Source organism: Podarcis vaucheri (genome assembly GCF_965113315.1).
Source record: "Podarcis vaucheri genome assembly, chromosome: 16".
NCBI lineage: Eukaryota > Metazoa > Chordata > Lepidosauria > Squamata > Lacertidae > Podarcis > Podarcis vaucheri.
In genome coordinates this window covers 19,342,519-19,363,729 of record NC_138754.1, presented here as the reverse complement: position 1 = coordinate 19,363,729, position 21,211 = coordinate 19,342,519, and the positions used below count along the sequence as shown (strand labels likewise).

General features: G+C 50.5%; 2 protein-coding genes across 7 annotated transcripts in view; both read left to right on the top strand.

Annotated features, from left to right (window-relative positions):
* The window catches only part of PCNX3 (pecanex 3), a 47,997-nt gene extending 46,063 nt beyond the window's left edge, over window positions 1–1,934 (top strand). Inside the window, exon 35 of the mRNA XM_082202700.1 lies at window positions 1,223–1,934. Coding sequence (XP_082058826.1) covers window positions 1,223–1,414 — 192 coding nt within the window. The 3' untranslated portion in view covers window positions 1,415–1,934. The remainder of the gene's footprint in view (window positions 1–1,222) is intronic.
* A 1,280-nt stretch (window positions 1,935–3,214) lies between these two features.
* SIPA1 (signal-induced proliferation-associated 1) overlaps window positions 3,215–21,211 on the top strand; it is a 35,774-nt gene continuing 17,777 nt past the window's right edge. Inside the window, exons 1-4 of one of the 6 annotated variants that reach the window (XM_082204023.1) lie at window positions 3,215–3,339; window positions 8,211–8,340; window positions 17,811–19,105; window positions 21,039–21,163. In XM_082204023.1, coding sequence (XP_082060149.1) covers window positions 18,196–19,105; window positions 21,039–21,163 — 1,035 coding nt within the window. In that variant the 5' untranslated portion in view covers window positions 3,215–3,339; window positions 8,211–8,340; window positions 17,811–18,195. Of the gene's footprint in view, window positions 3,340–8,210; window positions 8,341–10,819; window positions 10,990–14,681; window positions 14,957–17,810; window positions 19,106–21,038; window positions 21,164–21,211 lie in introns of those variants that run through there. The other 5 variants (XM_082204026.1, XM_082204022.1, XM_082204024.1 and 2 more) reach the window with 5 other exon arrangements.

Here is a 21,211-nt window from a genome sequence, read left to right as displayed (position 1 = left end):
GGGAATCTGCTCCCTCCCTGCCCTATATTTGCTGACCACTGACTCATGGGAGTTGGAATCCAACGGTTTGGATGTCCAGCTAAAGACATTGTTGTCTTAAGCTTTCCCTGTTGTGTGGTCCAATCCTTTATGCAATACAAAGGGCATACTTGCAGAAGTTGTTTCATTGCTTTAGAACTGGTGAAGCCGGCTTTATTGGCTTTAGAGTTTGTCAAAACGATTTTATTGCTCGTGCTTTTATGCGCTCATTGTTTATCGAATTGATTTATATCCCTCCCTTCCTCCCGAAGGAGCTCAGGGTTGTGGACACAAAGGTGACAAAACATTAAAACGATTAGAGCTTTATTTAGTTACATCTGCATTGATGAATTTATGCTGGGAAGTGGCCCATATATAAAGACAAATAAATAACCCTTGGAGGGCAGTGCAGGTTCCCCACTCGTGCTTTAGGGGAATGTTCGGGAGGACCTGACCTCAGATATGATGGCTATGGCTAATGAGAGGCGAGAGAGAGAGAGAGAGAGAGAGAGAGAGAGAGAGAGAGAGAGAACAATGATATTCTTCCTTCCCCACCCCAGCCAGGTGGCTGGGCTCAGTGTGGTGCCATCCTTAGCTCTGCAATCCTCTTAGAGCTAATGGAAAGCTATTAGGCCAACTCCCCCTCCCCCATAAACAACAAGGAGGGGGGTGTATTTTGAAGGTCAGGAGGAGGATTTGCCAGCCATTTGCAGACAGTGTGCATTGTGGTGTCTGGATGAATCCCTTGGGTCCTAACCTTGTCTCCCTCCCCCCAGCTCCAACCACAGCCGCATCCTCTCCCCTCCCCAACTCTTTGTAGCTCAGGCCCCTTTCTGAGGCCAGTTGGAATTCTGGTATTCTTTCCATTCAAATCCCCCCAGCGGCGTAAAGAATCAGAAAGTATAATAATTTTGGTACTGGTTTACAGGGCAAGGTATTAAGGGGTAAAAAACACACACCCCAGTTTAACCAAAAAATGGAATAATACCAAAGCCTGTCGTTCTCCTTTCCTACTGGATAATTTTTATGCCAAAGGATGTTTAAGATGAAAAGTGAAATCCTATGCAGGTCTGCTCAAAGGTCGTCCCCATTGAGTTCAGAGGGGCTTAATCTGTCCTGGGCAGGCTTGTAATACGAATCGAGTACTGTTTCTCTAAATATGTGATATACTAACGTGGACGCCTTTCTTCTCTCTCTCTCTCAGCCCTCTACCCCAGGACCAGTCCCTGAAGCCACCAGCGACTCCACGCCCCCCTTGCCTCTGGAACCATCAGCGACACCCGGAGGGAACTGCAGCCCCCCAGAACCTGCCCCAGTTGTGGCCGAGTGGGAGAGGCAGCGAGAGGAAGAGGAGAGCCCAGCAGCCGTGCAGCCCCTCCTAGAACACCAGTACTGAGTGGGGTGGGGCTGTTTCATCTCCTACAGAATTACGGGCTGGTCCCGTTTGACTCTTACTCTGCCGCCCCCCTTTTTTTGGGGGGGGGAATGCACTCTGATTCTGCTTTCCCTCATTCAGGACCATGGACAGCAATAAGGGGAGTGGGGGCTGCTCCTTTCATGCCCTGCTACAGCCTTCTGTGCCCCCATTTCTTGCCTCGCCTCCCTCCTTGCCTGCAGGGGCAGGCTCAGTCTACCCGAAAGGTTAGAGGAGGGGGGAGGACCCCATGCACTGCCCCCTTTTTCTCTCCCACAACCGCTGCACAGGGACCCACCTTGGACACTAACTTTGTACTAGTGACACTCAAGGACATTTTTCTTTTCTTTTCTGCCGTTGTTTCTTGGGGATATTTTTGTTTGTTTGTTTTTATTTTCCTCTTTACTGCCCCGCCCCCCCCCCCAATCCCTGGATCCTGGATTTTTGGTTGGTATAAAAATTAAAAATGCAGGAAAAAAACCGACAACAGCCATGCACCTGTGCATCATGTTTTGTAACTTGCGGTGGGTGGCGGGGAACCAGATATTTGCGAGAGAAGAGGGGTTGTGGGTTCTGCATCTCCTTCACTGGTCCCTCTCTCCTTGAGGAAGAGAGCAGCTGCTTTCCTCCTCTTCTGGGGTGGGATTCTGCTCTTTCAAACTGGTTCTGGATTTGTCGGCCCTTCTTACAGGCAAATCATAGGTCTCACACTTGAGACCTTTTAAGAAAGCTGCCATTTACAATGGAAAATGCAAGGCAGAAGTGGGGGGAAGAGAAAACTTGAGAACTGTTTCCACACACACCACTCTAAATTTAATCCCAGTTGCAAAGATGGGGACCTTGTTTGCCTAGGAATGGATGGAGAGAGTGTCTTCTTGCTGGGGGGAGAAGGACTGCACCTGAACCTACCTATGCCTTGGCAATGTGAAGAAGAGAAGGAGGTGGTTTTCCGTGCCAAAGTCCTTACCAACCCCAGTTTCGTGTATGTTTTGGGAACTTGCCTTACACTTGTTCTTCACTCTTGAGCAGGGGTCAGCAACCTTTTTCAGCTGTGGGCCGGTCCACCGTCCCTCAGACCTTTTGGGGGGCCGGACTATATTTTGAAAAAAAATAATAATGAACGAATTCCTATGCCCCACAAATAACCCAGAGATGCATTTTAAATAAAAGGACACATTCTACTCATGTAAAAACACGCTGATTCCTGGACCATCCGCAGGCCGGATTGAGAAGGCAATTGGGCCACATCTGGCCCCCGGGCCTTAGTTTGCCTCCCCCTGCTCTTGAGCATCTTCCCGAAACAGCCCCCCTTAGTGTGTCATGATGGTGGGGGGTGTATTCAGGGTGGGTGACTTCAAAGCCCTCGCCTCCTGGAGGAAACGTAGCTGTTGGCAACATAAAACATTCCAGATGGATAAAACAGGGGGTGTTAATTATAAACTGTTTGGGGAGGGGGGAGAATGAGGGCTGCCCTCTCCCCCGTCGTGGTGGGCGCTCTCTATCACCCTCAAAATCAAGGCGCTAACTCAAGTCTTGTTGTCTCCGCAAGGGAGGGAGCGGTGCTCAAAAGAACTCTGCACATGTTCAGAATCTCTCTCCTCTTGTCCTGGAAACGAAAGAAGCCGTGCTTTCCTGCTAGCCGCCACTCTTCTCTCCCCCCCCCCCCGCGCTTTGTGAGTCCTCCCTGGCGTTGTGTGACGCCGCAAAGCGCCCCCTCCTTCCTCCCCAATCTGGGTCTCTCCGCCCCCGATTGAGAGGAGGAAGGAGGAGAGGGCGGTGCCAGGGCCGCAGGGAGCGGAGCGGGGGCGGGCGCCCGGCCGGGAGGGGACACGCGGGGCGAGCGGCGGCAGCAGCAGCAGCAGCGTCCGGTTGGGTTGCAGAGCTGGAGCGCGGACGGGCGTGGAGAGGTAGGCAGGCGGCGGCGGCGGCGGCCGGGCCAGTTCCGTCCTGTGCGCCCTGGCCGCGCGTCATGCGCTCCGGCACGTGGATCGGGCTCCAGGCGGCGGCGGGCGGGGAAGGAGAAGGAAGCGAAGCGAAGCTGGTGGCACCTCCGCCCTGACTGAGCCCGGGGGGAGAAGCCGTGGTGGGTAGAGGTGGGCTGGAAGGGGCAGAGAAAGAGAGAGGCTCCGCCGCTTTTCCAAATCAGGGCTTGCCGATTCTAACGGGGCGGGGGAAAGATGGATGGGTGCTGGTCTGAATGCATTGGCTGCCTGGGAAAGAGATCGCCTCCATTGAAGCGTTTTAAGGACATCCTTCTCTCTCCCCGCCCCGGGAAACGCAAGCCAGGCAAACTCCCCGGTCGTAAAGCGCGCAGCGGGCGTTTTCACACAATACCGTGCACGTTGCGCCTCGTTGCGCCTTCAAATCCCAGCACCGAGAAGAGGGCATTTCCGAGGCACGCGCGCACACGGACGCAACCTGCGCCAGGAGCCGGGCTGTTACATAGAGCAAGGCGGACGGGGCGCGCACACGCGCAGCGCAGGCGCTCACCCGCAGAACAGGCTCCCGGCTCCCCGCCGCCGCCGCTATTGTGTGACAAAAGACCCAACTCTCCCGTGCCTAAGCTCGGCTTCGGGCGGGGCGCGGGGGCTCCCTCCCGGTATACGTCAAGACACGAGGCAAGGGGTGCAAGAGCATGTGCAGAGTGCTCTTCTCGCTCCAGCCGGCGGCCGTGGTTGGGCAGCCACTCGCAGGCAGGATTCCCTTTGTGCGTTTGATTCCCCCAACGAGCTCCCCGCTCCTTTTATTCCTACAACAACCTTGCGAGGTCGGTTAGATCTGAAAAGGAAGTGAAGGGCCCAAGGTCACCCAGAGAGCTTTGTGAAGCTGCATCTTCCCCAGTTGTAGTCAAGGCAGTCATAGTCTGTCCACCATGCTGGGCATATAAACTGGGGGCCGAAATGTTCCCATGGAAGTGAATCTAGGAAGCACCACTTAATGATGGGAACTGCAGCAGGGACACTGCGAAGACGTTGATATCTAGAGGCCTCTGTTGTTTAGGAAGGAGATGGAGTGGCCTGAACTCTGTATCCATCTCTAGGACACTGCTGGCTGCTGTGTTTAGATTTTGTGACCCCCCCCCAGTACAAATCAGCTACTCCTTCACACCCTTCAGCCTTTGGCAATGCTTAAGAATATAGGCAGCTGCCTTATTGCTGGTCAGATCATTTGGCCATTGTCTGCCCTGACAGATGGCGACTGCCCAGGGTCTCAAGCACTGCAGGTTCACCTGTTTACTCTGACCTTTAGGGAATGAAAACTTGGACCATCTGCATGCCGGACAGGTGTTCTGCCTCTGAGTTTGGTCCCTTCCTGATACCCTTCAGTTATTAATGGTCCTTACTAGCAGTTGTCTGAGAACATCTCCTTGGAGATCTTGCGCTTGGCCATCATCTTATGTCGAGTGAGCTTGGGAATTTAAGTGTCAAGAGCACACAGCACAGTTCAGCAGTGCAGGAGCAAGGAGACCATATATAGATATAGATATACCCCTTCATATTTCGGCAGCTAAGTGGTTTTGCAAATCCCAAGGGGGGGAAATCTTCATGAGGAATACAAATTCCACATTCAAAACTGAATAAGACTGATGGTGCTACTAATATGAACTCCACATTTCAAGTAATGTAATTAAATACCTCCAAATATGTCAAAATGCAACACAATCGCAATATAGCATAAAAAGTCATAATTACCCCAAAAACATAATAGAGTTGTCGGATGTATTCACTTGCATATTCGCACTTCACACAACTAATTGAAACACACAATCCACAATCACTTAGTTCTCTCCTTGCCCACACCATTCCATGCACTCGGTTCTCACTTCAATAAAACACACCCAACATTGAATTAACAAATAGCCAATAATCCTGTACAAAGGAATTGGGCCCGTTTTATGCCTGTGAGGTGTGAAAGTCTCTCTGTACCTTCACACATATAGTTGAATGCCCAAAGTCTCCCCAGGAACAGAATTTCAGATCTCAGGGGAACTTGCACATGTGCAGAGGCCCCCATCCTACAGATGCTTGCAGATGTCAGAGGAGAGATGGACATGGGAGCTAATAATTGCCCAAACAGATCTATAGATGCATTTACACCTGTAGTGGCTTCTCTTTCAAGTATCCTTGGAGGTTCACCAGAGGCCTGTTTTTAGCCTACAGTTCTCATCTGCGCAGCATAGCTAGGACAAATGGGAGATGTAGTCAAACAAATCTGGAGGGCACCAGGTTGGTAAAGGCTGGAATAGGTGATTAAACCAGGGGGGGGGGATTGGCTAATGTTGGAGCCATGGATGGAATCACAGTCATAGGATGGAACCTGGAAGACTGAAAGAGATGTTCAAATGCTGTCAGGTGGTTTGCAGGTTTCATGTTGTACCTAGGTGAGCTGGGAAGGAGACACATAAAATAGGTTGATCTCCCTTTTTAAAAATAAAAATAAAAATAAAAATAAATTCCAGTTGTTACCTAGATCTATTTCCATCCTTCGACAGCACAGGCACGTTCCTTGGCAAGTGGGGGAAATGGGGAAACTAAGGATCTTTTGGAGATTAATTTTAGATCGCGTCTCGGTTAAAAAAAGAAAGCAGAAACCAGAATAGTTTGCTTTCTCTCGTAGCTGCAGAGAATGGCCACTTGGAGAAGGAAGTCCCATCTTCAGGGTGGTCTCAGCACCTCTTTGTCCAGTTTAGGATTCTTCTGTAGAACAGCTAAATTTGGTGTTTTCCAAGTCGTACAAAAAGCAAAGGTGATCTTGTCGACCCATAAGAAAAATGTAAAGTGATTAGGCCAGCTGAAATATTGCAAAATAGTGTGCAAGTTTTGAATTCCTCAGAACTCTTCATCAGGCTTGAATCGCTAGATCAGGGACAGGGAGACTTAGGCCAGGGGGCCAAATACCCCCCCCCCCGACATTGCCACACCCTCCTTGAGTAGCATTGCCCAGCTGGAGTGTGTCCTTCAGTTGTGGTGATGCTTCTTGCTTGCCACAATGGAGGGGTGTGTGCACGACTGTGTAGAAACCTCTGACATCCATATGAATGAATTTTGGAATGCAGCCTCCTGTACAAAGGTAAGAGTCTCATCCAGGGCCCCACCCACTTTTACCTCTGGGATTTGGCCCTTGGGCAGAAAAAGGTTCTGCACTTCTCAGCTAGTTGGGAAACAAAACAGGCATGTGGGAGTCACATCCATGGCTCCTCCCACTTTTGCTTCTGGCCCTGCCCACCACTGGCAAGTGGCCAAGGGAACATGCCTAGGAGCCATGATGGCTCCTGACACCTCCACCATCTGGAGGGGCATGCCTGGCGATAATTGGATTTTGGCTGTTTTCGCACACAAATACCCCATCCTGTAGAATTCTCTCTCTGGAACCAAAATACTTTTTCTGTGCAGCCTGAGCAGGAGCAGTTACCATTAAGGAAAAAGAGGTCTGAGTAGGCCGATAGGTAGGTGGACTGTCCCTGGATCAAGTGACCTTTCTTTCAGTTCTCAGAAGTTCTTAACTTAGCTCAAGGTGGTCATCTGAACTAGCCAGATGTTTAACTAAGAATCAATCACCATTCAGTCCATTATTTCAAAAATAAGACTTTAGCGCTATATAATAGTAATAATAATAATAATTTATTATTTATACCCTGCCCATCTGTTGGCGGTTTCCAACAGAATATTAAAATACAATAATATATCAAACATTAAAAGCTTCCCTAAACAGGGCTGCCTTCAGATGTCTTCTTAAAAGTCTGGTAGTTGTTTTTCTCTTTGGCATCTAGTGGGAGGGCATTCCACAGGGCGGGTGCCACTACCAAGAAGGCCCTCTGCCTGGTTCCCTGTAACTTGGCTTCTCACAGGGAGGGAATCGCCAGAAGGCCCTCAGCACTGGACCTCAGTGTCCGGGCAGAACGATGGGGGTGGAGATTCTCCTTCAGGTATACTGGACCGAGGCTGTTTAGGGCTTTAAAGGTCAGCACCTACACTTTGAATTGTGCTTGGAAACGTACTGGGAGCAAGTGTAGGTGTTTCAAGACTGGTGTTCCCTCCTAGGACTTTGTCTTTCCACCCTACCGGTCCTCCCTATCCCCTTTTCCTGTTTGTCTCTGTCCTTCCTAAAGTGCAGCTCCCAAAACTGGACCCAGGTGAGGTCTGGCAAGTGCAGATGTGAGCAACCCTCCCGATCAAAGCATCTTTAAAGTTGGGAGAGGCTGGCGAGGGCAAGGGTTCCTTCATGGCTTTGGAGGAGACACCTCGAAAGCAAGGAGCAGACATGACTGAATCCAACAGCTGGCCCCAGCATCTGTGCGCCTGCTTTAAATTCTAAATTAATTAGTCTAGCATAGGAGGATGTGGTTTTAACTAGTTCCTCATCTGCGCCCCCCCCCCCCCATGTAGGAAACTGAGAATTTACGGAGTGGATCTGCTCAGTGCTGAGGTGCAAGACTTTCTTCTGGTCAAAGCCTCTGCCCTGTCGTCTCAGATTGCTGGGGGTCAAAGGTCAGAGTCTCCCATCTTGGCTGTTAACTGGCCACCAATCTCAGGGTTGACTTCCTGGTGGTCAAAGCAAGTTTTGAGGTGGGGGCTTAGCTTAACTTTTCTGCTGGTTATTCTCAGCAATGAAATGTTTATTCAGAGGATTTGTATACTTTTCAAGGGGACGCTGTACATGAAATGATTATTATTTTTTAAAGCATCGGTCACAATTCTACAACAGCCACCCCAAAAAAGCAGGATGGGGGAACAATCTCATTTTGTAAGTTCTGTTTCTGCTTCTCCCCTCTCTTCAGGGCAAATGGTTCTTCAGATTCCCCCCTTGGCTGCATTTTGGGGAAGGAGGGGCCGGATGGTGGCAGCTTCTGCAATGGCATTTAGCATCCAAATGCTTCACTTACAATAACTTTTCAGCAATTTTGTAAGGTAGGTTGGCGCTGTTCCCATATTGCAAATATGGGGACTAAGGCTCAGGCAGAGAAAATTGCTTAAGTTAATTAATGAGTTGAATCGGGGATTTAATCTGCATCATTCCAAGTGATCATTCCAAGCTGGGTTAGGTACATGGGAAACTGGTCCAACCCTTTGCCCTACTATTGTCTATGCCAGCCTTCCTTCACCTGATGCCCTCCATATGGTTTGGGCTACAACTCCCTTCAGCACTGGGCAGTATAGCCAGTGGCCAGGGGTTATGGGGCTTGTGGTCCAAAGGATCTGGAGGGCTCCGGATTGGGGAGTTCTAGCTTGCTCTGACTGGTCATGCACTCTCCAGGATCTCAGACGGAGGCAAGTAAAAAAATCCAGATATTGTGGGGATTGTATCTAGGACCATCTATATGTAAAGCAAGCACTGTGCCACTGAGCTACGGTGGCCCCCTGACCTGCTATGGGTTAATGACAGGCCTCTGGCTCTTGTTTTAACAACCAGCACTTTTGCCTATTTGTCCTAAACCCCAGGCATCCTGTGGCATTCAGTTCCACAGGACAACTGGGGGGTTCTTGTTCTTTGTTGTTGTTAATACAAGGGTTTCCAGACATTGCTGTACATCTTCTCTTGCATCAACCCCAAACGTCTGTAGCCAATGGCCAGGAACGAAGAGAGCTGTAATTCAGCAACATCTGGAGGGCCACAAGTTCCCCGTCCCTACAAGGCTATATTATTTTCTTTGGCTTTAAATCTCTGTACAGCCTCTGGCGTGTATAGATTAATGAGGTTCTGCAAAGGCACAGCAGACAGAGAAGCGAGAGGGCTGGGAGACCAAGCGTGAGATCAGCCTCGCTCAGAGGCCTGTGGAGATAAGCAAGTGATCTTTTTCAGCATGCAGCCTCTCATCCCTGACGGATTGCAATAACCTGACCCAGGGCTGGCTCTGGGACTGAGAGTCTCCTCACTATGGTGTTGACTGGTGGGTTGCCACCCTGTGTGGGTTGAACCCTGGTGATCATAGCTGGCGATAGAGGCAGGCAGCATTGATCCATTTGGGAATGGGCAGCCCAGCGGAAAGAGTCTCCCTCTGAATTAACCATCCCGATTCCTCAATCTCAATCTCCACTCCAAGCCTGGATTAAGACCAACCCCTGATGAAAGGTTGTGGTAGCAAATGATGGGGAAGACCATTCTGTGTCCAAGACCAACTTTCCTGCCAGAGGACACTGGGCTGGGCTGGAATCAGGGGTGGGGAGGCACCAGCCCATGGGTCAGACTTGGTCAGGGATTTGAGGCTGGCCTGCAAGGTTGTTTCCCCCAAACCATGCTCACCTGCTGTGCATCATATCCAATTTCAGGTGTGGGGCTGTTTGAGATGTGGTTGCCAGTACGGTCAGGAAGGTGCCCTCCCCATTGTACATTGGCAATGAAAACCCAAAGTGTGCTGGAAGAGCTTTGCTAGCAAACTCCCCGTGCAAAGTTTGTTTGCAGAAAGCTGTTGGGCAATGAAATTGAAGCATTCGGTGTTTTAAAGCACCGTGTAGGGCTTCTCGCAAGCCTAGCATCAAGCTTTGAAGTCCCAGCTTTGGGACTTCAAAGTACCCAATCACCTGAGGGGATAGTGACGCCAGGCAGTTGGCAGGTGGACATCCCACCCACTTGTGGGATTTGGCCCGTGGGGCTGAGATCCGGTAAAGATCTGGCCTGCACAACTGAAAAGGTTCCCCTCCAAACAGTGCTAGATGGACAAAGGAGAGAGGAGGGTGGGGACTTGAGGCCTTCCCCTCCCACCGCAAAAGGGGGCCTCCTGAGTGGCAGGCCACTCCCCTTGCATTGCCAGCGCTTTCTCAATGCCTCCCTGTCCACATTGCCAGGCCGGCTGGTGGCTGACGCAGCCCAAATGGCACTCTTGTGGCCTTTCCCTGCCCCCTCCACCTCCAGCCTGGCAGAAGGAGAAAGCCCCCTATTCATTGCTCCTGGAAATCCAGCTGCAAAGGGACACTTTGGCCTTATCGGAGCAGACCCAGAGAGAGAGAGAGAGAGAGAGAGAGAGAGAGAGAGAGAGAGAGAGGGAGGAGTGGGAGACTGGGTTGCAGGACGTGGCTCTGATAGGAAGCCAGGCCACACAGTTGGGACCCGGACATAATTTCCCCTCCCCTCCCCCATCCACAGTGGATCCCATTTTTATGGGATGCAAGAAAGGAAGCTAGCGAGTTTTTCCTTTTAGGTAGGATGGGGAAACCCTCTAGAATCTTGTTATATTTGGGGGACTGGGACTCAGACCTGCAATGTGTGCTAAGGCCCAGTACGGATCTTTCTAGTGAGGAACCCGCACTCACCACTTTGTGTGTGTTTGGTGATGGGGGGGGGCAGATCTGCAGCTAAGGCCCAGCTCTTTCCTGAGGAAGTTACGTGAGAGAGTTGCTGTGTGTGTTTGAGGGATTGGGGGCGGGGTGGGGGGGTAGAGAAGAGGAAGAAACACAAAAGCAGCTGTAGCCGAGCTGCCGTGTGTTTGGGGGGAAGAGTCTGGTCTCCTGCTTGCGCCACACTTCCTGCGCTACAGGAAGTGAGTCACCGCGCCAGCGCTGTCAGGCCACTGCGGACCGCTACCTCCCCCCCTCCAAAAAAGATACCGGTTCTCTGGCAGGGTGAGGGGCGACCATTATTCGGGAAGGGATCGGGGGGTAGGGCACACGACGGGGTTGTTTTGCAGTGGGGGGAGGGAAACGGGGAGGTAAAAAGGGGGCGCTTCCGTGCATTTGAAATGGACGAGGCCTCGCCGAAATGACTGGGCTCTTTGCCCAAGGACCCTTCCTTTTGCCTTCCTCCCAAATGCTTTATCGTGTCCCTTGGCATGTTGGTGGGGGCGGGGGTGCCTATTTCCTGTTGTCATCGACATCTTCCTCTTTCCTTCCATGGCTCTCCAGCCTTCTTTTTCCTGCCTCTCCCCCCACCCCATGCCTGCCATCGGGTCAGCCGCTGCTGAATGACTTTAGCCTTCTGCCTCATGTCTGCTTCCTTCCTCGGAAAGCAAACTTTTCCTTCTCTCGGCAACCCTAAGATGGCAACTCCCATCACCTCTGTTTGTGGGGCAACTGCCTGGAGCCTGAGATGTGCTGGGAACATTGCGGCAGGGGAGGGGACGGACCTTTTTATTTGTACCCAGTTAAGTTTGCCCTGGAATAATTTCCTGCGGTTGGGTCTGATCCTGATTGGCAGCAGGTCTTGCGGTTTGCTTGCTTAATGCATCTGGGGCAGTTTGCTTGTCAGATTCTTTCCCCCAAAGTCTCTTGCATTGCTCTGTTTGGGGTCTCTGGGATGTGAGCAGTGGGGCCAGCAGGATTTTATGGGTCCAGTACACTCTATGTGGGTTGCACACACGCACCCCCCACCCACTCACAAAAGTGGGTGGATTTGCACAAAATTTGTACATTCTTTGTGTCATACACAAATGGATGCCCTCTTTTGCAGGCAGTGGCCTGCAAAATAAATCAGTGGCCACACACCTAATGAAATGCTTGACAGACAGAATGTGGACAGGTAAAGCTTCCCCCATAATTGTATTTCCATAGTAGAAAAAGCTTAACCTGCTTAATTTTTGACTGCCATACAGCACACAGAGGCACAAGAAACCTGCTTTCCCCCAGTACCAACCTTAAATAAAAGCCTAGGCTGCAATTCTGTGGCCGTTTATCTGGCAGAAAGCCCTGCTAAAAACAAAGAGACATACACCGGTTCTGAGTAGGTATGTATACCATTGTACAGCAAGTTAACTCTCCAGTGAGTACCTTGTCTTTAGCTCCTGCATGGCAGAGTTCTCACATTTTGTGTTTACCATTGAGGGGGTTGGTGGGTTTAACATTCACCCACACTTAGTAGTATTTTCAGAAAGTAACTTCTAGGGAGTACCTGATCTCTGGTGAGCCCACCACAGGAAAGAGGCATCCTGGTTGCTAGGATAAAAGGGAACACAAACTACAGAGATTCCAAGGTCTGGGAAATGAGACAGAAGCAGGAAAAGTGCGCTAAAGGGGAGAGGAAAACAGTAATTCATTACCTGGATGTCGGGTGGGTGGAGGGTCCTGCCTTTGGGCAGGCACCTGTATTAGACATTCCTCCCAAGTTTATGGGCCTTGTTCTGCAGTCAGAACCTGTAACAAAATGCTGCCATGCATCTCCAGCTGCTAAGGTGGGAATGGGGAAACTGCGGCCCTCCAGATGATGTTGAACTCCCAGCTCCCATTAGCTGCAGTCAGTAGGGATCGTGGTTTGGGATGGTGGGAATGGTCATCCTGCAACATCTAGATGGCCACAGAGCAGGTAGCAGTTGATTAAATTGGGATCCCTGCCTTAGAGAACTGCTGCCAGTCAAGAGTAGTTAATTACTTGACTAGATAGTCTGACCTAGCATAAGGCAACTTCCTATGTCTACATTGTGCTAGAGGACTCAGGTTTTGTGCTGCAAATCCTGAACCTGAACATTTAATAGATTGTTGTTATTGTTTGTATACTGCCCTATACTCATAGATCTCGGGTGGTTCACAATGTTAAATTCCAATATAACAAAGACACAATACATAATAAGAATAAGAATAAGAACAAAAAAAAAAAATCCCCAGTAATCCCCACTTCCACAATGTATTTAAATGGCATCAGATGTCAATTAGCCAAAGGCCTGGTTAAAGAAGAAAGTTTTCACCTGATACCTAAAGATGTATAATAAAGGCACCAGGCAAGCCTCCCTGGGGAGAGTGTTCCACAGATGGGGAACTACTGCAGAAAAGGCCCATTCTCATGTTGCCACCCTCCGGACCTCTCGTGGAGAAGGCCCACAAAGATGGGCCTTGGAAGGTGATCTCAGGGTCCAAGTAGGTTCATATGGGAAGAGGTGGCCCTAGAGGAGGAAAAGGAGAAGGGGTTTCTGGAGACTGGGGAAGGAAAAGCTTATCTTTCCCCCTTTCCTTTCCTTTTCTCTGGAAGTATCCCTGTGTAGTACTAACAGGGAAGTGTTTTCATTTTTTAAGATTGTGGCACTCATTTCCCCCCATCCTACTTGCCCCTCCAAGATACTATAATTTGCAAGTTCTTCACGGCTTGAACAAGGCTAATTCTCTCTTCATAAACACATCCTTCAGTTCCATGCTGAATTTCTCAACTGACACCTCAACAATCCACACATCTTGGAAACTCACAGGTCCTCCATTTTTTGAGTTCCTCTGAATCCTGGGAATTTCAGTTTTCTAAGGGTGCAGGGAATTGTAGCTTGGGGGGGGGACACTACACTTTCCAGGTTTCTTTGGGCAAGCCATGACTGTTAGATGTGCCATAAATGTGATTTAAATGTATGATGTGGACGTGACTGTGCTGAATTCTGTTTATGTGGAATAAAAAGAGCACATTTTGTGGGGGGGGGGGTCAATGTGTGTTTGAGCCCCAAGTAGTTTTTTCATTTGGTTTACAGGTGTGAGGGATGCAAAAATCAGCATGACTTGTTAGAATCGCTTGCTGACGCTTCACCAGTTCTCTCCTTTGCACCCACGCTGAGGTGTGATACAGGTTTTCTCGCTTTCTCTTTGCATGTATTCTCCCGCTGCCCACTGTGAAATTTCCCCATGCATAAGAATTTCCATTTTAGAACATTTCTCATCTTGACTGGATCTTATCAGAAACTCTTGTGCTTTCTAAAAATGTCTACTAGGGAAACAACAACAACAGCAACAACAATAACAGGGCCCTGACCAGCATTTCAGCCCCGCAGCTTACCCTCCTTAGTAGAAATATCTCTCACTTTTTAAATGTATGTATGTATTTGTTTGTTTATAAATAAGGAGTTCAAGACAGCTTCGTTCTCCCTTCCCTTGTTTTAATCCTCACAACAACCTTGTGAAGTCTGAGAGCAAGAGGCTGGGCCAGTGAGAAATTCATGGCTGAGGGAGGATTTGAACCCAAGACTCCTCAGTCCTAGACACATCCGTTATGCTGTGGTGTTCTCAAAATATTTTATTAATTCGTCCCGTCCCCCAACATCTTCTTTCCCCCCCTTTGCAGCTCAGGATGGTACATGGTGGTGGTTGTCTTCCCCACCCACCAGTCCCAGTCCCATCCTTCTCACTGCAACAACCCTGTGAGGTGTGTTAGGTTGGGAGTGACTGTCCCAGCTCACCCCCAGCAGCCCTTGCACTCGATTAGGGATTTGAATCTGGGCCTGCCCAGTCTTTGGCTACATTCCTGCCATACATTTAAAGCCCTGTGATACCACTTTAAGAAGTCATGGGTTCCCCCAAAGAATTCTGGGAGGTGTTGTTTGTTAAGGGTGCTGAGAGTTGCTAGGAGACCCCTATTACCTTCATAGTTCCCACAGAGTTCCCTGTGATGAGGGATCGATTGTTAAACCGCTTTTGACAATTGTGGCTCTGTGAGGGGAACAGGCCTTTCCTAACAACTCTCAGCATCCTTTAGATAACTACAGATCCCAGGTTTCCTATGGACTGTTTAGTAGTGGCATCGTAGTGCTTTAAGTTTATGGTGTGAATGTGGCCCACGTCTGGCACTCTCTAAACACTACATCACACTTTGAAGTGAGTGGCGCTTTGGCACGGTGTGGCATGAACAAATGTACCTATAACTCTGTATGTGTGTGATAAAGGAGGGAAACCCTGTAAAAGATGTGCTGCCTAGAGAAGGACAGCAGAGCGGAGTTTGGAGCTACTGAGGAGTAGGGCTAGGCGATATCAGCTTTTCAACATTGCAGTGTATCGCCAGCCGAACATTGCGGTTTGGCGATATACCGCAATGTTGAAAAAACAAGCTGCATTGGCCTCTGTGAGGCACCTGGTGAAAGTGCCCCAGCTCTCACCTCAGGAACTGAGGCGGTTTCACCCTGGCACTCACGGGCTGGGGCAACGCAGCTTGTTAGCGCAGCAAAGTTGGGGGTCCAGAAGATTCCCCCTTCCCAGCTGAGACAGCCCCAGCGCTCACTGGCAAATGGGCAGAGTATCGGGGCTCCTTTAACGGCTTGCTGTGGAGAGTGCCAACCGTGTTCCTCTCAGCTGAGCAGTTTTACAGAGCCCCCACCCCACCACCAGTTCACGGGGGCCAGTGCTAGGCTGGGGGCTTCTTCAACTGCTTGGCTGAGGTAAGGGCAGCTGCACACGCCTCAGTTGAGCAGTTTAAAGATGCAGAGGGAGGGACAAACTGTATCAGCGCCTCACTGATACAGCTTGTTTCTCCCTCTGCATCGTATGATGGAAGAGTGCAATGGCAGTTTTGTTGTGAGCCAAAAATGGCTTATCTTCTGAGTTTATGCCAATAAAACTCAGAGACAAGAGGAGTTAGGAGTCTATTGTTGTTTATTGCTAAGCAATAGGTTACAGTCGAATTGTTTCGCGAAACTGCAACTCCAGGTCCGGGCAGCTTGTTTCTCCCTCTGCATCATACGATGGAAGAGTGTGATAGCGGTTTCACTCAGTGATAATATCACTGGTGAAACTGCCACTGCTCCTGAGTCCGTCTGCTAGCTGTGCCGCTGGAGGAAGGAACTCTTGACCCTCGTCGTCCCCCCCCCCCAGCAGACATGGCTAGCAGAGGGACTCAGGAACGGTTGCTGTTTCACCAGCGATATACTGCTGAGGGAAACCGACATTGCGGTCTGCTCCTCATACCGGTCCTGGGCGATATATAGCCCAGGCCTACTCAGGAGCACAGAGTGCAAAAGTGGGTTGCAAGCTGTTGTCGATGTGGCTTGAAAAAGCTCCCCCCCCCCCAATTCAGGTTCCTGTGAAATTTCCCTCCCTGGGTGAATGCTGCTTGCTTCTGTCTCTGTCCACCAGACACAGTTCATCCTCTTCCCCCTAATCTTTCTCCTCACGCCTTGATGACAAGAAGCCATGCCTGTGCTTTGATCGTTTGCAGAAGTTTGGTGTTCTTCCACTTCCTCCTGCTTGTGGTGCTGAAGTGGAGCGTGTGCCTCTGGCCTCCGGGCTGCTCGCTTAAGAGTTGCCGTTACATGTCACCGCAGCGTGACTTGGTCCTCCCCACCGGGGTCAGAGGCAGGTTGTTGCCTTCCCCGGCCCAGCTTCCAATCAGTGTGTAGTTTATTTTGGGGTGAAGGTGGAAGTGAGTTAAATGGGGTTAGTGATTGTGCAAAGCGCATGCAAGACCAAGGCCGGGTATGCTGTTATTTTTGCTTTCCTCGGAGTCTGGGACAGGGCCTGCCGCAAGGCAGTGGGCAGGGGGACCTGCTTTGCACCCGGGTTCAGATGCCACTGCCTTCCAGCTTCTCCCACCAAATCTTCCATCCCTGCCCCAAGCTGGCCGGTTCCTCCAAGAAACAGGCCCCTGGCTGGGTGCAGGGCTTGTTGGGCTGCACCATCTGTACAGGGTAAGGGACAGCTGGGCACCAGTTCCTCCGATGGTGATTGGGAGTGACAGCCCTTGGGGGTGGGGTGGGGAGGATGCTCTGTCAAATAACTAGGCTAATCAGCTCTTGACAGAAGGGATTTTATTCTACATGGGGTGTGGAGCAAATGGAGCCCTGGTTTTGCTTTAATACTGGGGCTTGGCAAAACCGCAGGGCCGGAGCACAGGTGAGAGTGTTTCTGGGAATGTGCAAAGTGAAGAGCATCGTTTGATGCTGAGTTGGGAAGCTGAACTCTTGGGTAGAGGAACCGCTTTATTCCAGGTGCTATTCAAAGTTTGAAGAAGGGAGCTTCTCCTCCTCCCCAGGATTCCAGATGCCGTGGTTATAGTCAGGTTCAGAGGTGTTACTAAGTACTTGAAAGCCCAGTGATCAGAAAGGAGATTGCAAAAAAGGAGATTCCAACTAAACATATGAAAAAACTTTCTGACAGTAAGAGCTGTATAACAGTGGAACAGTCTCCCTCGGGAAGTTGTGGACTCTCCTTCCTTGGAGGTTTTTAAGGCTGGATGGGTATGTTTCATGGATGCTTCAGCTGAGATTCCTGCATTGCAGGAGGTTGGACTTGATGACCCTTAGGGTCCCTTCCAACTCTTCATTTCTATGATTCTATCAGCATCGTCCACACCTTAATTTCCAAAGGCCTGTCTGAACAGGAAGGTTTGGGCTTGCCTGCAGAAGGATAACAAAGAGGGAGCCAGTCTAGCCTCTCTTGGGAGGAAATCCCACAATGCGGGAGCAGCCAGAGAATAGACTCTCTCTTTGGTGTCACCACCAACCGTGACTCTGAGGTTCACAGGAATGAGAGAAGGTGCTCACCTGAGGATCTTAACACCCGGGTAGGTTTGTGTAGGGAAGTACAATCTTTCAGGCCTCTTGGGTCCAATGCTTGTACCCCACCTGGGAAAGTTTGGCAAGGTCTCCAAAGCAGGAGATGTGGATATCACAGCAGGCTTGAATTCCAGCTCCATAAACCCGGTGTGTTTGGCTCAAAGCAGATCTTTTTCACCTGCCTTCTTCCCTCTCTCCTGTGTCTCTTTTTTTCCATTGCAGTAAACAGCCCTCAAAATGGCTAGACAGCTTTGCCGTAGCCAGGTGATTCCTGGCACCCGTGCCCGCCTGGCTGCTGTGTGCTGACCCTCGCCTCTGCATGGAGCCTGTTTGCTGAGGAGCAACTTGGATCTCCCCAGCAGGACTAGATCCCTTTTAAGTGTGTTTGGAAGCCCCTCCCCATGGGCGGGGCACTGACCTCTTCCGCCAAAGAGACTGCGGCCTGTTACATGCTGACAACCTGATTTGCTGACGCACCTAGGGAAGCGAGATTGGTGTTGTTTTTTCTTTCTCCAGTTTCTCCAGTTGGGTAGGATCCAGATTCCCCCGTGGTCCTTTGGGTGCCTGGGCCAGCGCGAGGGGAGAGGTCTGTGGGCGCCTGGAGGCAATGCAGTCAGACGACCTCTTCATCCGCAAGACCCGAAGCCACTGGAACCGACCGCCTCTCACGTCCCTCTCTTTCGACACCTTCCGGGCCCCCAAGCCCCAGGCGGCTGAGGGCCCCCTTGCGGGGCAGTGCGGCCCTCCACTGAGGTCCCCGAGGCGTAGCTACCTCATGCATCGCAGCAACAGCGACGTGACGCTCAGCGAAGGGGAGCTGGCCCCTGCCCCTGCTGCCCCCGGCTCTCCCTTGCCCACTGCGCCACCCGCCGCTGGAGTTGGCCTTCACCGCATCAGCAGCATCCCCAACACATCCACAAAGTGCCCCGCGCCCCCTCGTGCCCGGGCACACAGCCACGAAGAGCCACGGGCCGGCAGCCCCACAGCACGGCGCTTCCGCGACCCCCTGCTTCTGCTGGGACTGGCGGCCAACGAAGTGTGGGAGACCGAGGCGGACGGTGCGCCGGCCGGGGACCCTGTGCCTTCTGAGGCGCCCGTGCCAGTATGGGGTCGCCACTTGGCCCACTACGACGTCCAAAGCATCCTCTTCGAGCCGGGCGAGGCCACCCGAGAGGCGGAGAAGCCTGGCAATGTCACCACCGGGGCATCGGCTGCGTCGGAACGGGAACTCTGCCAGGCAGACCCGGCGCCCTCCTTTGAGGGAGAGGGGAGTGAGGACAAGGACAGGCCCCTGGTGCTCAGCTGCCCCAACTTCCGCATGGAGGCTGGGGGCGAGGCTGAGTGGGGCATCGGCCAGCATCGGGGCTCCCTTGCGGGGTTTCACTGCCCCAACATGGCGGTCTCTGTGCTGGAGGAGCCCCGGGAGAGCTACGGGCAGAGGACCAGCCGGACAAGCCATGCCATTGAGTACGCCGACCTTGGAGCCTGCTATTATCGGAAGCATTTCTACGGCAAGGGTGAGCGGCTGCTGGCAGGGTGAGATGGAGCAGGGGAAGGGGGCTCTGGGCGGGCTGTGGGAGTTGACTTGGGGTGTTGAAGCGAGGAAAAAGCAAAAAGGCGAGTGGGGGTTGTGTGGGACACAATAGAGGGGTATACGGAGAATGTGCAGTATGGAAAACCTGGCTAGGGAGACATTTTTCTTCCTCCTAAAACTAGGATTCCAATTCCTGGAGACCATTCTTTTGCCTCCTCTTGCTTCCTTTTTGCATGATGCATAGCTTTAATTTTAATTTTTAAAAATAATTTTTTTTAACACATTTTCAAATTTAACGTTGCACTCATTTATATACATGGATTTACGTACCCAGTCTGTATTGGCTTCCCAATCTATTCTTGACTGACATTCTAGTTCATATTCTTTGGATCTCTGCATCCCCAGTAGACTTCCATCCTTTTTCTTCTTCTCTGTTCATTTATCTTGTCCACTGCTGGTCCTAAGTTCATCCCACCTGGAAATTAACCATGATACCGTCTCTTTTTAAATATTCTCCAAAACAATCTCACTCACTCCTTACTTTTTCCTCATTCCAGTTTCTTATTTTGGCTGTAAAACTTGTTCATTCCGCAAATTCTATTAGTTTATGCAACCGTCGGTCCTTTGTCAGAGTTGCCTTTATTTTTAATTTTTGATATAGCTGTATTAATTCCCAATATATAACCATTACAAAAGGGGGGGAATACAAAAACAAAACCCCAACTCTTCCCCCTTCAGGAGAGATCAATCTAGTTAAGATTTGCCGAAGTCCAATCTCTGGTTTTGGTACTTGCCATTCTTCAGAGTTATCAGTAAAGTATTTTATAAAAGGATGCCATATTTCAACAAAATTGTCTACAGCATTTGTATTATTCAATTCATGTAATCTTTTCATTAATGTTTCTGAAACAGCAGTAGATCATTCTTTTTCCAACAGAGATAGCTTTATTGAAGACATTCAGCCCCCTTTAGATCCATTCCAACAACAGCCCTGCTCATTAGAGTAAATTGAGTGGCTCTTAGGTGTGTTGAAATGCATTTATATGACTTTAAAAGGAGACCAAAACGATGGACAGCAAGTGGTGTGGTCACTCTGAAGCTAAGAGGATTGCAGTGCTAGTGAAGGCATCTGGAAAAAAGGAGAATTTTGAAACCTAGTGTGCCTTGCAAGGTGCAGGGCAGAGCCGCTTCAAAGGCATGTTCCTAAAATGTGGTGACACCTGCCCTGAATAGGAGGTGTGACTGGATGCAAGTTAGAGATTGGGAGAAGACAAAATCCCAGTTTGGGCGTGATGGGCTACCTTTTTGTCCTTCCCTAGTGCACAGCAGCCTCTACCAACCAGCTGCTGTGGGGCTGATGGGAGTTTTAGTCCGAAAAAATTTGGAGGCCTCCCTAGGTTGATGAAGGCTGGTGTACAAGGAAGGATGGTCTGGCCTTAGCCTTCTCAGATCAACCCCACAATCTACCAGCCCAAACCCAGGAACAAAAGGTTACAGTTAGAATTATGTAGTTGAGAAGAGGCAGGTGCCTCTGAGCACATTCTAAGCCAAGGACTTTGTGTCCAAACTTGAAAACAGAACTCAATCTCCTTTCCCACCATCACCCACTCCTGGCTAGCTTTCCCCGTTCCAGCAGCCTTGTGGAGATGGAGAAAATGGTTTCCCCTGTTCTAATTGGGAGTTGGAAAACTTTGCTGATCTCCTGAATCATACAGAGATCTTCCACTAGACCCCGTTGGACCTTCTGCTCACCCTTGATGTCCAGGGTGGCTGGGGGCAAAAATGGACCACTGGGTGTGGGGCAAGTGTAGGCCTCCTGCTGGCCGCCTTTGCTGCGAGGTTCCTTGTTTTCAGAGTCTGGTTGGCTTTGTTTGCAAGCCGTCGTCAAGGCAGGTTCCTCGCTTCTCTCCACACAGAGCACCAGAATTACTTCGGGGTAGACGATAAGCTGGGCTCTGTGGCTGTATCACTACGACGTGAGGAGAAAGAGGGCAGCGCTGGACCCCAGTACAATTACCGCCTTATAATCCGCACAAGTCAGGTGGGTTCTTAAGGCATGCCGCAATGGCCGTTCATGTGTTTTTTTATC